Below are 17460 nucleotides of genomic sequence, written 5' to 3'. Positions count from 1 at the left end.
GCATCACAAAAGTGCCGGGCGGGCGACACAGCGTTCGGCCGCGGCTATTTATTTGTATCGGTGTCTAAAGACACTTATACAAATGAATGAGGGGAGCTCAGCGGGCGGTCCGGATGTCTGGTGGCCGCGGTCTGGATTTAGACCGCGGTCCGCCAGTTGAGTACCCCTGGTCTAGAGCCACCTCTGCTGTCACATAAGATTTAAAAAAAAGTATTGGTAATTGATATTCGTAGGTAAAAAAAAAAGTGATTTAACCCTATACAACGCTTGGCAAAGCGTTATATAGGGTAAAATCTTTATCCTCACCTTCCCTGGGGGATGTTCCTGCCTGCGGGGATGGCGAGGATATGAACGTATAAACTGCTCCCCGCTGTGCCCGTAAGTAGTCCCCTGGGCGGGGTGGTCCTCTCACCTAGTCCAATTTATCAGCCGGCAGCGACACCCCCTCCGCTTGATTGATGGGCCACGTCATCACTCTGCTCACTGGACAGACGGAGCAAAGCAATGACGTGGCCCATCAATCAAATGGAGGGGGTGTCGCTGCCGGACGAAGAAAGCGACTAGGTGAGCCCAGGGGACTACTTACGGGGCCGGCGGGACTAGTTTATAAGTTCATATCCTCATCATCCCTGCAGGCACGAGTGTCCCCCGAGGATGGTGAGGATAATGATCTTACCCTATATAATGCTTTGCCAAGCTTTATACTGGGTAAAATCTGATGATTGGTTACCTTTAAAAGAATGGTATCAATTGTCCACCTCTCACATTTTTTTAAACATTTTATTATATCGTTTTTAATGGAACAACACTAAAGAAATTACCCTCTGCTACAATATAAAGTAGTGAGTACACAGCCTGTATAACAGTTTTTAATGTTGTGCCCCTCAAAATAACTCAACACACAGCCAATGAACTGTTGCTCCCCAGCCCCTCATACAGCCTTAGGCCACGACACTTCCACCATGCTTGACTGTAGGCAAGACATGCTTGTCTTTGTACTCCTCACCCGGTTGTCCCTACACTAAATCAAATTGGTCTGCATGGCTCATAAAGCCTCTTTAACCTGTTCAGGACACAGGGCGTATGCATACGCCCTGCATCCCGAGTCCTTAAGGACGTAGGGCGTATGGATACGCCAGTGGGAATTCCGGTCCCCGCTGCTAGCTGGTTGGGGACCGGACCGGGATGCCTGCTGAAATCATTCAGCAGGCATCCCGGCACATCGCCGAGAGGGGTCCTGAGACATGCGAGACATGCGATTTTCTGCTATTCCGGGCTGATCGGGTCTCTGGTGACCCGATCACCCGGAAAATAGGGATGATCGGAGCTGTCAGTGACAGACCCGATCATCCTAAGGGATAGGCGAGAGGTTGCAGTGCTGCAACCTCCTCCTATCCCCTGCCATTAGTCAGTACTGAGTACTGACCAATGGCAGTTGAAGACGGGGTTGCCATGGAAACCGCCCGCTCTGCCCACCCCTGGATGTCGGCAGAACAGGGGGGAGAAGATAGCGGCCGGTACCTGCAAAGAAGATGCTGTGGGGACCGCCGATCATCGGTGACAGCAGTGGAAATCAGCGGTGCAAGTAGGGAGGCGACGGCGTGGAGCATTAAGGGAGGTGGCAGTTAAGCGATATTTACTGCTGCCCTCCTAGTGGTTGCCAAACTGAAACTCCCAGCATACCCAGACAGCCAAAGGCTGTCTGGGCATGCTGGGAGTTGTAGTTTTGCAACATCTGGAGGGTCACAGTTTGGAGACCACTATTACAGTGGTGCCCAAACGGTAGCCCTCCAGATATTGCAAAACTACAACTCTCAGCATGCCTAGACTGCCCAGGCATGCTAGAAGTTGTAGTTCTGTAACATCTGTCCCTTCAGATTTTGCAATTTTCATGAAAATTTAGAAAATTGCTGCTCTACTTTGAAGCCCTCTAAAGTTTTCAAAAAGTAAAAATATGTCCATTTTATGATACCAACATAAAGTAGACATATTGTATTTGTGAATCAATATATAATTTATTTGGAATATCCATTTTCCTTACAAGCAGAGAGCTTCAAAGTTAGAAAAATGCTACATTTTCAAAATGTTCATGAAATTTTGGGATTTTTCACCAAGAAAGGATGCAAGTAACAATGAAAATTTACCGCTAAACTAAAGTAGAATATGTCACGAAAAAACTATCTAAGAATTACAATAATCGGTAAAAGCATCTTAGATTTCTTAGTGCATAAAGTGACAGTGGTCAGAATTGCAAAAAAAGGGCCTGCGTCCTTAAGGGGTTAAAAGGGATACTCCGCTGCTCAGCATTCAGAACAAAATGTTCAGAGTGCTTAGAGCTGCCGCCGGGGCTCGTGACGTCATGCCCCGCCCCATCAATGCAAGTCTATGGGAGGGGGCATGGTGGATGTCACGCCCCCTTCCATAGACTTGCATTGAGAGGGCGGGGCATGACATCACAAGGCGCCGGCTCTAATCGTTCGGAACATTTTGTTCTGAATATTGAGTTGCAGAGTATCCTTTTAAGGATGAAGCACAGTTTGCTAAAGTTGTGTAATTCTTTCCAGTCTGACCACAGTGCTCTCTGCTGCCATCTCTGTCAGTGTCACGAACTGTCCAGAAAAAAGCAAATTCCCATAACAAACCTCTCCTGCTTTTGACAGTCCCCAACACACAGAGGTGTCAGCAGAGCGCACTGTGGTCAGACTGGAAAGAACTACACAACTTCCTCTGTAGAATACAGCAACTAATAAGTACTGGAGGGATTAAGATTTTTAAATTAAAGTCATTTACAAATTAAACTTTTTGGCTCCAGTTGAATTGAAAACATTTTATTCCACCGGAGTACCTCTTTAAAGGGTACCTATTAGAGATGAGCGAAGTTACAGTGAACCTCGTGCCTCGGCGGTTGCTGACTTTTCCTGCATAAATGAGTTCAGCTTTCAGCTGCTCCGGTGGGCTGGAAAAGGTGGATACAGTCCTAGGAGAGAGTCTCCTAGGACTGTATCCACCTTTTCCAGCCCACTGGAGCACCTGAAAGCTGAACTCAGCAACTGCCTAGCCGAGAAGTTTGTGACGAATCGAATCACTGTAACTTCGCTCATCTCTAGTACCTATCATCAAAAAACTTTTATATGTTAAAGATAAATGCCTAATGAATCACTTTCTAATAGGATGTTATTAAAAAATTTCATTTATTTATTTTATTTTTTTTTATGTAAAAAAAAAAAACTCACCACTAGGGGTCTCCCTAGCAGTCCTGGCTGCAAGGCTTTTGTATTGATTTTGGACCCATGGCATTAGTCCAAAATCTGACTGCAGCCAGGACGGCAGGGCGCACTCCTGACATGGCCAAATGTCAGTGCAGCGCTGCTCTGCGTGAAGATTACAAGCTATGAACAATAAAACATCGCTACTACCACACCATCTAACACCACCGCCCCCAACACGTCACCCCCAAAGGACCCATTCACACTATGTATTTTCCAAGATGAATTTTGCAGAGGATACATTTTTTGTGGAATTCTGCTGCACTTTTCACACGGCAGAATTTTCAGACTCCAGAATTTACCAAAAGAATGAACATATTCATTCTTTTGGCAGGCTGTGCTTGGAAATGCATTTCCATCTGTGAAGATGGCCCATTTCTGAGCAGTCCTAGCGCTAGTTTGTTCTGCTGGCGCCCGCTAAAGATGGAATCTTTGCCTGGAATATCTCTGCAGTACGGCAGTGCTGATATATATATATATATATATATATATATATATATATATATATATATATATATACTTGGTACACATGTTACTTATGTCAACGACTAACATAGGATAGGTAATTTAACCCTTACCCACCCCCATTTATGAAAGTCAGGGGTTTTATTTAAAGTCCCATACAAGTCTATGGGAAATATGTTTCTGCATAACTTCCAAACAACTGGAAATATTTTGGTAATACTCACATGTCACAGGTCACATGTTACTTATATGTCCACTAAAAATATAGGATAGCTAATTTAACCCTAACATACCCTCATTTGCGAGGGTCGGGGTTTTTGTTTAAAGTCCAATGCAAATCTATGGGAAATGTATGTTCCAGCATAACTTCCGTACGGCTGGAGATATTTCGATAATACTTGGTCAAATGTTACTTATATGTCAAATAAAATATATAATAGTTAAATTAACCCTAACCTACCCCTATATGTGAAGGATGGGGTTTTTGTTTCAAGTTCCATGCAAGTATATAGGACTTCTGGTGCCAAACTCCACAAGCTCCGCTATACATCTCCTTGTGAATGCATCAGTCCGGCTGGCAAGCCACAACCTTCCCGGATGCCATACCCCATCTTGCAAAGACACGGCAACCTTTTAAGCCACACCCCTTTTATTTTCAGCCTACAATATCTTTACCACAACTCAGCCCCTTCTGAGGATGGGATATGAGGATTAGATATGGGGACTGGATATGAGGCCGGGATATGAGGTTAGAACATGAGGAGGGGATTTGGGGTCAGGATTTAAAGACTGGATATGAGGACAAAAGCTTCCTCCTTTGTTGCAATTCCTCCAATACAAGGATAAGGTAGGAAAAACTGGGCAGCGGCGGGTACTCAGCTAGTCTCCACTGAATCTGAGAATAATGAATATTTCAACAGCATTTTACACCGTTTTGCCAGCATAAACTGAGATTTAGTTTGCAGAGTGGGGCAGACAAACCCCCATTTGCTCGAATCCACATAGCCTTTCCAATAGGCCATGCCCCTTTTGCAAGCACGGACTGTCAAGGCATGCTGGGAGTTTTGCAACAGCTGGAGACACCCTGTTTGGGAAACACTACAGTGGGGTATTTTGGTGGAGGAAGCAAATCCCCAATTTAGGCCTCAAATGCACATGGCGCTCTCTCGCTTTGGAGCCCTGTTGTAGTTTAAGGCAACAGTTCAGTGCCACATATGGGGTATTTCAGTACTCGGGAGAAATTGTGTTACAAACTTTGGGGAGCTTTTTCTCCTTTACCCCTTATGAAAAGGTAAAGTTGGGGTCCATACCAGCATGTTAGTGTAAAAAAAAAAATAAAAAAAATTGAAAAAATTTACACTAACATGCTGGTGTTGCCCCATACTTTTAATTTTCACAATTACGGAAATACCCCATATGTGGACGCAAAGTGCACTGCGGACAAACAACATGGCTCAGGAGTGAGAGCGCATGTACATCTGAGGTCTAAATTGGTGATTTGCACAGGGGTGTCTGATTTTACAGCGGTTCCGACATGAACCCAAAACAATAAATCCAAAGCACAAAGAGTAGAAAAGACGGAGCACACACCTGTATGACTTTGCTGTTGAAGTTTATTTCCGGATAACCTCCATATACTTCGACATCCCATCACCCTGTGTTTCTAGCAGAGCTGGAATGGCAGGAACTTCACACCTTAGTCCAGGTGTGAAGCTCCTGCCACTCCAGCTCTGATAGGAACACGGGGTGATGGGATGCCGAAGTATATGGATGTTATCCCGAAATAAACTTCAACAGCAAACTCCTACAGGTGTGTGCTCCGTCTTTTCTTCTCTTTGTGCTTTGGATATATATATATATATATATATATATATATATATATATATATATTACATGTAGCACCGCTTTAAGACTGCTTACCTGCTGCACCCTCCCCCAGAGTGTTTCATAGACATTACTATCCATCCAGACACCTGCACGTGTAGCAAGCAGTGCCCGGTCTTTCTTTCTTTTGGTCATACAAAACAATACCCACATGTGACCCCCATTTTGGAAACTACACCCCTCACAAAATGTAACAAGGGGTATAGTGCGTCTTAACACCCCACAGGTGTTTGATGAATTTTAGTTGCAGTTGGATGTGAAAAAAAAAAGATAGTAAAAGCTAAATTTTTTATTTTCACAAGGGAAAATAGGAAAAAGTCCCCTCAAATTTGTAGCCCCATCTCTTCTGACTATGGAAATACCCCATATGTGAATGCAAAGTGCTCTGCGGGCAAACTACAATGCTCAGAAAAGGAGCGCCGTTGGGCTTTGGAAAAGAGAATGTGTCTGAAATTGAAGGTCATATGTGTTTACAAAGCCCCCATAGTGCCAGAACAGTGGATCTCCCCCCACATGCGACCCATTTTGGAAACTACACCCCTCACGAAATGTATTAAGGGGTGCAGTGAGCATTTACACCCCACAGGTGTCTGACAGATTTTTGGAACAGTGGTCCGTGAAAATGAGAAATTACATTTTTCATTTGCACAGCCCACTTTTCCAAAAATCTGTCAAATGCCAGTGGGGTGTAAATACTCACTGCACCCCTTATTAAATTCTGTGAGAGGTGTAGTTTCCAAAATGGGGTCACGTGGGGGGTCCACTGTGCTGGCACCACGTGGGCTTTATAAACGCACATGGCCCCCGACTTCTGTTCCAACCAAATTCTCTCTCCAAAAGCTCAATGGCGCTCCTTCTCTTCTGAACTTGACATCCACATATGGGGTATTTCCATACTAAGGAGACAAAGCCACCCAAAACTTACCCTATTTTTTCTATTACCTCTTGTGAAAATGAAAAATTTGGGGTAACACCAGCATTTTCGTGAAAAAAATAAGATTTTTCATGTCCAACTTTAGCGGAAATTTGTCAAACACCTGTGGGGTGTTAAGGCTCACTGTACCCCTTGTTACGTTCCTTGAGGGGTGTAGTTTCCCAAAAAGCTTGCCATGTGAAACGCCTAAAGGGTTAACAAAGAAACTTTTGTATACTTTGAGGGGTGCAGTTTTTATAACGGGGACATTTATGGGGTCAAATCCACTTCAAACCTGATCCCTGAAAAGTTCCAATTTTTTTAATTTTGTGAAAAATTGGAAAATTGTTGCTGAACTTTGAAGCCTTCTGATGTCTAATTTATGCAGGCTAAAGTCAGCAACCGCTGAGCCGCGAGGTTTGTGCAGAATCAAAGTACTGTAAGTTTTCTCATCTCTAGTGGACACATCTGTAATTCATTGCTGACCAACCAGATAGGTGGTGGGTAGGCAGTGAGAGCCTTTAGATGGGGGCCATGTAGGTTTTGGTTGGCAAATCTACAACTGACTTTGTCCTATTTCTGGTTATTAGTGTCTTGATAGGGAACTCCCATTATAGAGCATTTGATAGTTGCAAAGAATGGATGTCAGCATATTGAATTCTCTAAGGTATATAAGAGTTTGTGTGGACAGATGAGCAAAATATTTTATGCCCTTGAATTATTTTCTGCCTAACCACAGTGCTCTCTGCTGACACTTCTGTCCATGTCAGGAACTGTACAGAGTAGGAGTTAATCACCATAGCAATAGTCTCCTGCTCTAGACAGTTCCTGACATGGACAGAGGTGTCAGTAGAGAGCCTTGTGGTCAGAAGGAAAAGAACAACTAAACTTCCCCTGGCGCATACATCAGCTGATAAGTACTGGAAGGGTTAAGATTTTTTCATAGTTTTAATTTAATTTCTGAGTACCCCTTTAACCAACTCAGCAGTTCTTCTGGATGTGAAATTATTTAGGTTGATGTTTAAAGTTAAAATTGCTGAACTTTAGTGCTTAATAATAATTATTTTTTTCCCCTCATCGTGAGTGGCACAGACCTTTACAATAATACATACTGTACTTTTAGTTATGATAGATACACATAACAAAAAAATTATCAAAGTAAAACTGAAAACCGTTAATGTTCTGCAATTCTCACATTTCTGTATATCATTCTTACAAACTCATTTTACTTTATTTATAAAATAACAGAAATGGATATGAATGAATGAATATTCATGAGCATATGGTTATAGATATTATTACCGTAGTTTTCATGATACATATATTGATTTTCAGAAGAAACCACAAGTTCTGCAAAGTAAGCTGTAAAAGAAAATGATAATGGTAAATATATAATCAAGAACATTTTACATTATGTAACATAGCAACATAGTTCCTAAGGTTAAAAAAAATACAAAAACCATTCACGTATTCTGCCCCTAGACATCGTATACCCTATCTAAAGGATAAGGGATAAGATGTTTGATTGCGGTGGGTCCGGCCGCTGGATATTGCTGCTGGTACCCCGGCGTTCTGAACATCATTCAGAACACCAGCTTTGGGTAGCTGTGGTTGTGATGTCATGCCATTCCCCCTCCATTCATGTTTGTGAGGGGACGTGGCAGGACCATGGCCACACAAAGCTGTTGCCGACCAGGAGATCACTGGGGGTCCCAGCAGTTGGACTCCCCTTATTAGACATCTTATCCCCCTATCCTTTGGATACCAGATAAGATGTCTATGTCTAAGTTCAACCTATATCCCTGCTGTATCTCTACAATGTTGCTCTAGAGGAAGGCAAAAAAAACCTTCATAAGGCTGAAGCCAATTGCCCCATATCTGGGCAAAAAATTCCTTTTGGTCTTTGAATATAGCAATGAAAATAAATCCCTGGGTCAAGGTTCTTTCCCTATAAATCTAGTATCCATGACATGTTAGGTTATTACTCTCTAGAATTGCATCTCTGGCAGAGAGTTCCATAGTCTCAGTGCTCTTACAGTAAAGAACCCTCAGCTGTGCTGATGTAGAAGCCTTCTTTCCTCTAGACGTAGAGGATGCCCGCTTGTTGTATATACAGTCTTGGGTATAAATAGACCATGGGAGAGATCCCTGTACTGCTCCCTGATCTATTAATACATAGGTATTAGGTTACCCCTTAACTAAATAACCCCAATTTTGACCATCTTTATGGGTACTGTAGTCCTCCCATTCTTTGAACCCTCTCCAGCTCCACTATATCTTTCTTGTACACTGGTGCCCAGTACTGTACACAGTATTCTATGTGTGGTCTGACTAGTAATTTGTACAGTGGTAGAATTATTTCCTTATCTATTGATGGACCCCATGATTTTATTTGCCTTGGCAGCAGTTGCCTGACATTGATCACTATAGGTAAGCTTACTGTTATTTACTATTAGGCCATGTTACTTTGGCCAGTTGCAAAGAGCATCATTTTCCCTGAAGGACCTGGCCGTTTCTGCATTACACAGACAATCACAGATTTGAAATGAGAACTGTGTAATGTTTAACCTCTCCCACTATTGGACATATACATATGTTCTATTTTCCTACAGGCTTGCACAATGGGGACCTATGCATACATCCTGTTGATCTACTGCTCTGTGCAATGTGCTACAAAAGATGGGCAGCAGGACCCATTTGTCAATCACAGCCAGGATTCCGCAGCTGCTGAGTTTAGTATCTGACCGGTACCTTCAGCTGTTGTATAACTACAACTCCCAGCTTGCACAAACAGCTAAAGTGCATGCTGGGAGTTGTAGTGGTGCATCTGTTGGTTGCATCACTACAACTCCCAGCATGCCCGTTGGCTGTCGGTGACTGCTGAGAGTTGTAGTTTTGCAACAGCTGAAGGCACACTGGTTGTGAAACACTGAGTTAAGTAACAAACCAGTGTGTCTCCAGCTGTTGCATAACTACAATCCCCAGCCTAAGTAGTATGCCTCCAGCTGTTGCATAACTACAAGTCCCAGCATGCCCTTCCGCTGTCCGTACATGCTGGGGGTTGTAGCTTTTGCAACAGCTGAAGGCACACTGGTTGCAAAACACTGAGTTTGTTACCAAACTCGGTGTTTCACAACCAGTGTGCCTCCAGCTGTTGCAAAACTTCAACTCCCAGCATACACTGATAGACCGTAGATGCTGGGAGTTGTAGTTTTGCAACAGCTGGATGTCCCCCCCCCCCCCCTCCCCAATGTTAACGTACAGGGTACACTCACATGGGCGGAGGTTTACAGTAAGTATCCGGCTGTGAGTTTGAGCTGCGGCAAATTTTCTGCCGCAGCTCAAACTGCCAGCGAGAAACTACTGTGAACCCCTGCCCGTGCGACTGTACCCTAAAAACACTACACTACACTAACATAAAATAAAAAGTAAAAAACACTACATATACACATACCCCTACACAGCCCCCCTCCCCAATAAAAATGAAAAATGTCTGGTACGCCACTGTTTCCAAAACGGAGCCTCCAGCTGTTGCAAAACAACTACTCCCAGTATTGCCAGATAACTACTGACTGTCCAGGCATGCTGGGAGTTTTACAACAGCTGGAGGCACCCTGTTTGGGAATCACTGGCGTAGAATACCCCTATGTCCACCCCTATGCAAGTCCCTAATTTAGGCCTCAAATGCACATGACGCTCTTTCGCTTTGGAGCCCTGTCGTATTTCAAGGCAACAGTTTAGGGTCACATAAGGGGTATCGTCGTACTCGGGAGAAATGGTGTTACAAATTTTGGGGGGTATTTTCTGCTATTACCCTTTTTAAAAATGTAACATTTTTGGGAAACCAAGCATTTTAGGTAAACAAAAAAATTTTTTATTTTTTTTTTTCATATGCAAAAGTCGTGAATCACCTGTGGGGTATAAATGTTCACATTACCCCTTGTTACGTTCCCTGAGGGGTCTAGTTTCCAAAATGGTATCCCATGTTTTTTTTTTTTTTTTTTTTTGCTGTTCTGGCACCATAGGGGCTTCCTAAAGGTGACATGCCCCCCAAAAACCATTTGTCGCTCCTTCCCTTCTGAGCCTTCTACTGCGCCCGCTGAACAATTAACATAGACATATGAGGTATGTGCTTACTCGAGAGAAATTGGGTTTCATATACAAGTAAAACTTTTCTCCTTTTTACCCCTTGCAAAAATTCAAAAATTGGGTCTACAAGAACATGTGAGTGTAAAAAATGAAGATTTTGAATTTTCTCCTTAACTTTGCTGCTATTCCTTTGAAACACCTAAAGGGTTAAAACACTTACTGAATGTAATTTTGAATACTTTGGGGGGGGGGGGGGGGCAGTTTTTATAATGGGGTCATTTGTGGGGTATTTCTAAGATAAAGACCCTTCAAATCTGAACTGGTCACTGAAAAATAGTGAGTTTGAAAATTTTGTGAAAAATGTCAAAATTCCTGCTGAACTTTGAAGCCCTCTGGTGTCTTCCAAAAGTAAAAACTTGTCAATTTTATGATGCAAACCTAAAGTAGACATATTGTATATGTTAACCAAAAATTTTTTTATTTGTAATATCCATTTTCCTTACAAGCAGAGAGCTTCAAAGTTAGAAAAATGCAAAATTTTCATTTTTTTCATCAAATTTGGGGATTTTTCACCAAGAAAGGATGCAAGATACCATAAAATTTTACCACTGTGTTAAAGTAGAATATGTCACGAAAAAACAACCTCGGAATCAGAATAAGTAAAAGCATTCCAGAGTTATTAATGTTTAAAGTGACAGTGGTCAGAATTGCAAAAAATGCTCTGGTCCTTAAGGTGTAAAATGGCCTGGTCCTTAAGGGGTTAATATCCACTGTGATGGTGCTTTGAAGAAAAGACCCTTTAGGGGACATTTATTAAACTGTTAACACAGTCTATATTTGTCTCTCAGAAAGTCTCAGGGGGTTATTTAGTGCAGGTTATGTTTCAAATGACATTTTAGCTTTAATCTGAATGGTAATCTAATAATATATAAAATTCTAAAATACAATTTAATCCCAATGATGCCAAACTATTTTTATTTTTTTTTTGGTCATTTTGTTATTCTTGTTGATGTCTTCAAATTTTTTGTTATGGTTTTCTAGATTTTAGTGCTCCAATTTCACTTTTGTGGCTGATTTGAAGAAAGCATAGGAATTTGTGCATGGTGCAATTTAGTCTCTGGAGATTTCTCAAAACGTTTAGTGGAAGCGTGGTGCAGTTTACCATGACAACCAATCAGATATCTTCTTTAATTATTTAAAAGCAACCTGAATGGTTTCTATGGTCAACTGCACCACTCTTCCTCTACACGTTGTCATCAATCTCCCCCTTTTGGATTCCACAACACTATGCTGCTGAATGACTGTGCCTAAGGCTATGTCCTCACAGCGGAATGTCCACAGGGAGAATCTCTAAGGGGGGCATTTACTAAGTGGTTTAGTCATTTTTTTTCTGACTATTTTTGGCGCAAAATTGTCGCAATTGCGCCTACCCTATAAATTGTGCGACTTTCCCTAGCAAGAGCTAGAAAGTAAAAAAAAAATTTCCCGCTTAATTTACGCAATTTTTCAGTTTTTACTTGCAGTGGTCAGGAATTTATTAACTGAGACAGTCGCAGTTGCGCAATAAACTGTCGCAACGGCCATAAAAATTGACTAAATTTACTCCAGCTCCAACATGGAGCAGGCAAAGCTACTGCCGCCCGGGCTCCGACATACTTTCTCCCCGCTACCCTCACTGCGCTACCAGGACACTACAGTGAATTACATCCCCCCCCTCTCACCTGCCGCGCCACACAACTCCCATCTGTCTGCTGTTGCAAGACTACAAGTCCCAGCATGGCCTTACAGTGAGGACACGCTGGGAGTTGTAGTCTTGTAGCAGCGGGAGCTGAGCGGCGCGGGCGGGAGACAAGGGGGGGGGGGGGGCAGCGGGGAGGCCGTATGAGGAGCCCGGGCGGGAGACAAGGGGGGTAGCGGGGAGGCTGTATGAGGAGCCCGATAGGCTGCACTGTAATGTCAGCCCGGGCTCCTGCCCTGAGAGCCATAGGCTTTGGCTGTCAGGGCATGCTGGGTGTTGTAGTTTTGCAACAGCTGGAGGGCCACAGTTTGCAGACCACTGGTGTGTGGTCTGTAAACTGTAGTCCTCCAGCTGTTGCAAAACTAAACAGCTGAAGGGGACCGGCGAAGAAGTTCACTTACCCTTCCGAGGCTCCAGCGACGATCGCTGACGGAGATCGTCGCGCGGCACTGTCGCGCGGCAGTGTCGTGCAGCGCTGGATCCTACGGAAGCCGGTAAGTTGCGCAGGCTTCCCAACCAGGGTGCCTCCAAATGTTGCAAGACTACAACTCCCAGCATGCCTGGACACCCTTTGGCTGTCCGGGCATGCTGGGAGTTGTAGTTTTGCAACAGCTGGAGGCACCCTTGTTGGGAAACACTGGCCTAAAACAGTGTTTCCCAACCAGGGTGCCTCCAGATGTTGCAAGACTACAACTCCCAGCATGCCTGGACAGCCATTGGCTGTCCGGGCATGCTGGGAGTTGTAGTTTTGCAACAGCTGGAGGCACCCTTGTTGGGAAACACTGGCCTAAAACAGTGTTTCCCAACCAGGGTGACTCCAGATGTTGCAAGACTACAACTCCCAGCATGCCTGGACAGCCATTGGCTGTCCAGGCATGCTGGGAGTTGTAGTTTTGCAACAGCTGGAGGGCCACAGTTTGCAGACCACTGGTTTGTGGTCTGTAAACTGTAGTCCTCCAGCTGTTGCAAAACTAAACAGCTGAAGGGGACCGGCGAAGAAGTTCACTTACCCTTCCGAGGCTCCAGCGACGATCGCTGTCGGAGATCGTCGCGCGGCACTGTCGTGCAGCGCTGGATCCTACGGAAGCCGGTAAGTTGCGCAGGCTTCCCAACCAGGGTGCCTCCAGTTGTTGCAAGACTACAACTCCCAGCATGCCTGGACAGCCTTTGGCTGTCCAGGCATGCTGGGAGTTGTAGTTTAGCAACAGCTGGAGGCACCCTGGTTGGGAAACACTGGCCTAAAACAGTTGGGAAACACTGGCCTAAAACAGTGTTTCCCAAACAGGGTGCCTCCAGATGTTGCAAGACTACAACTCCCAGCATGCCTGGACAGCCAAAGGCTGTCTAGGCATGCTGGAAGTTGTAGTCTTGCAACATCTGGAGGCACCCTGGTTGCGAAACACTGTTTTAGGCCAGTGTTTCCCAGCCAGGTTGCCTCCAGATGTTGCAAAACTACAACTCCCAGCATGCCTAGACAGCCTTTGACTGTCCAGGCATGCTGGGACTTGTAGTTTTGCAACATCTGGAGGCACCCTGGTTGGGAAACACTGTTTTAGGCCACTGTTTCCCAACCAGGGTGCCTCCAGATGTTGCAAGACTACAACTCCCAGCATGCCTGGACAGCCTTTGACTGTCCAGGCATGCTGGGGCTTGTAGTTTTGCAACATCTGGAGGTACCCTGGTTGGGAAACACTGTTTTAGGCCAGTGTTTCCCAGCCAGGTTGCCTCCAGATGTTGCAAAACTACAACTCCCAGCATGCCTAGACAGCCTTTGACTGTCCAGGCATGCTGGGACTTGTAGTTTTGCAACATCTGGAGGCACCCTGGTTGGGAAACAGTTTTAGGCCAGTGTTTCCCAGCCAGGTTGCCTCCAGATGTTGCAAAACTACAACTCCCAGCATGCCTAGACAGCCTTTGACTGTCCAGGCATGCTGGGACTTGTAGTTTTGCAACATCTGGAGGCATCCTGGTTGGGAAACACTGTTTTAGGCCAGTGTTTCCCAGCCAGGTTGCCTCCAGATGTTGCAAAACTACAACTCCCAGCATGCCTAGACAGCCTTTGACTGTCCAGGCATGCTGGGAGTTGTAGTTTAGCAACAGCTGGAGGCACCCTGGTTGGGAAACACTGGCCTAAAACAGTTGGGAAACACTGGCCTAAAACAGTGTTTCCCAAACAGGGTGCCTCCAGATGTTGCAAGACTACAACTCCCAGCATGCCTGGACAGCCAAAGGCTGTCTAGGCATGCTGGGAGTTGTAGTCTTGCAACATCTGGAGGCACCCTGGTTGGGAAACACTGTTTTAGGCCAGTGTTTCCCAGCCAGGTTGCCTCCAGATGTTGCAAAACTACAACTCCCAGCATGCCTAGACAGCCTTTGACTGTCCAGGCATGCTGGGACTTGTAGTTTTGCAACATCTGGAGGCACCCTGGTTGGGAAACAGTTTTAGGCCAGTGTTTCCCAGCCAGGTTGCCTCCAGATGTTGCAAAACTACAACTCCCAGCATGCCTAGACAGCCTTTGACTGTCCAGGCATGCTGGGACTTGTAGTTTTGCAACATCTGGAGGCACCTTGGTTGGGAAACACTGTTTTAGGCCAGTGTTTCCCAGCCAGGTTGCCTCCAGATGTTGCAAAACTACAACTCCCAGCATGCCTAGACAGCCTTTGACTGTCCAGGCATGCTGGGGCTTGTAGTTTTGCAACATCTGGAGGCACCCTGGTTGGGAAACACTGGCCTAAAACAGTGTTTCCCAACCAGGGTGCCTCCAGATGTTGCAAAACTACAAGTCCCAGGTTGGGAAACACTGTGCCCGGCCTCCGCCCCACCTTACTGTAAGGGCATGCTGGGAGTTGTAGTCCTGCAGCTGGGGGCAGGGGACAAGCTTGTCACTTGCCCACACATCTCCTGCACCACACAACTACAACTCCCAGCATGTCCTTACTGTAAGGGCATGCTGGCAGTTGTAGTCGTGCGGGGCGGGAGATGTGTGAGCAGGTGATAATAAATGTACTAACCCATTTTTTTTGTTTTCTTCTCATTTCAGATCCGTGTATCCTGTGGACTCCTTCGGATTCGGTGGACTACTTCGATGACCAGCGTTTTTCTTTGTTTGATTTTAATAAAATGGTTAACGAGGGCTTGTGGGGGAGTGTTTTTTGTAATAAAAATTTTTTAAAACCTGTTGTGTTTTTTTCTTACTTTACTAGACAGGCTTAGTAGTGGAAGCTGTCTTATAGACAGAGTCCATTACTAACCTGGGCTTAGCGCTAGCCACAAAAACAGCTAGCGCTAACCCCCTATTATTACCCCGGTACCCAACGCCACAGGGGTGCCGGGAAGAGCCGGTACCAACAGGCCTGGAGCGTCAAAAATGGCGCTCCTGGGCCTAGGCGGTAACAGGCTGGCGTTATTTAGGCTGGGGAGGGCCAGTAACAATGGTCCTCGCCCACCCTGGGAACGTCAGGCTGTTACTGTTTGGTTGGTATTTGGCTGAGAATGAAAATAGGGGGGACCCTATGCGTTTTTTTTTTTTTAAATAAATAATTAAATATATTAAAAAAACGCATAGGGTCCCCCTATTTTTATTCTCAACCAAATACCAACCAAACAGTAACAGCCTGACGTTCCCAGGGTGGGCGAGGACCATTGTTACTGGCCCTCCCCAACCTAAATAACGCCAGCCTGTTACCGCCTATGCCCAGGAGCGCCATTTTTGACGCTCCGGGCCTGTTGGTACCGGCTCTTCCCGGCACCCCTGTGGTGTTGGGTACCGGGGTAATAATTGAGGGTTAGCGCTAGCTGTTTTTGTGGCTAACGCTAAGCCCGGCTTAGTAATGGACTCAGTCTATAAGACAGCTTCCTCTACTAAGCCTGTCTAGTAAAGTAAAATAAAACACAACAGGTTTAAAAAAAAATTTATTACAAAAAACACTCCCCCACAAGCCCTCGTTAACCATTTTATTAACATCAAGCAAAGAAAAACGCTGGTCATCGAAGTAGTCCACCGAATCCGAAGGAGTCCACAGGAGACACAGATCTGTAGAAGAAGTAACCAAAAAAAAAAAAAGTAAGTACATTTAGGGAGAAAAAAACTGTGTTAAAAAAATGTAATAAACACACACACTAAACGCCGTTTACCACTTCTGAGCCATAACTACAATTTACAGTGATCCCTCAACTTACAATGGCCTCAACATACAATAGTTTCAACATACAATGGTCTTTTCTGGACCATCGTAAGTTGAAACCAGACTCAACATACAATGCTACAGACAGTCCAGATCTGTAAAACGTGTCAATGGCTGGAAGAACCAACCAATCAAAATGGGCATTCACTGGTAAAACCCCTGTATTACTGAAGTGTATGCACTGACTGGTGTCTGGTATTACATGTTCTGTACACTTTACCTGTATCAGGGTTAGCTGCTCTTTTGGACACCAGGTGAGGGCGACTCCATTACTTGTTTGGGACATTGCCTGTACTGTACAGGACCCCTGAAGAAGCTCCTGTCCTCTACATAGACAGTGTTTCCCAAGCAGGGTGGCCCCATCTTTTGCAAAACTACAACTCCCAGCATGCCCGGACAGCCTTTGGCTGTCCAGGCATGCTGGGAGTTATAGTTTTGCAACAGCTGGAGGCTCCCTGCTTGGGAAACACTGACATAGACAGTAATTTACAGCTCCCAGCAGATCTTTATTACTTTTATATGTAAGGATTTGCTTTATCTATATCAGTTATCTACTTATTTTTCTTTGTCACTTTTTCCTATTTTGGATGACATTTTGGTGCCTTTAGAACCAATTACCACGTTTCCATAGAGTTATGGTCTCAACATACAATGGTTTCAATTTACAATGGTTTTCCTGGAACCAATTAATATTGTAACTTGAGGGACCACTGTAGTTATTGAATTATTTAGATGTGGTGAAAAAGCTAAAAAAAAACTCAAAAACAAAAGATCCAGAAGGAAACCAGCAGCCAAACCTATTCAGACAGCTGGAAAAAGGAACAGACTATTTGCCTATGTGTGCCAAATTTATTAATGCCGTGCAGCAATTTAGTAAATTTGTCGCACATAGTCAAAAATGAAGTAGAAAAAAACAGGGT

General features: G+C 44.6%; 1 protein-coding gene and 1 long non-coding RNA gene across 4 annotated transcripts in view; one reads left to right on the top strand and one right to left on the bottom strand.

Moving 5' to 3' along the window:
- LOC130276909 (uncharacterized) overlaps window positions 1–17460 on the top strand; it is a 125750-nt gene that overhangs the window by 3070 nt on the left and 105220 nt on the right. The gene's annotated exons all lie outside the window — the stretch shown is intronic.
- LOC130276901 (mucin-5AC-like) overlaps window positions 1–17460 on the bottom strand; it is a 442145-nt gene that overhangs the window by 416799 nt on the left and 7886 nt on the right. For all 3 annotated transcript variants that reach the window (XM_056526890.1, XM_056526891.1, XM_056526895.1), the window contains exon 2: window positions 7831–7890. In XM_056526890.1, the coding sequence (XP_056382865.1) occupies window positions 7831–7849 (19 nt within the window). In that variant the 5' untranslated portion in view covers window positions 7850–7890. The remainder of the gene's footprint in view (window positions 1–7830; window positions 7891–17460) is intronic.

The sequence above is a fragment of the Hyla sarda genome, chromosome 6, assembly GCF_029499605.1.
Source record: "Hyla sarda isolate aHylSar1 chromosome 6, aHylSar1.hap1, whole genome shotgun sequence".
Classification (NCBI taxonomy): Eukaryota; Metazoa; Chordata; class Amphibia; order Anura; family Hylidae; genus Hyla; species Hyla sarda.
The sequence above is the reverse complement of the archived record's forward strand: the minus strand, read 5'-3'. Positions and strand labels throughout refer to the sequence as shown.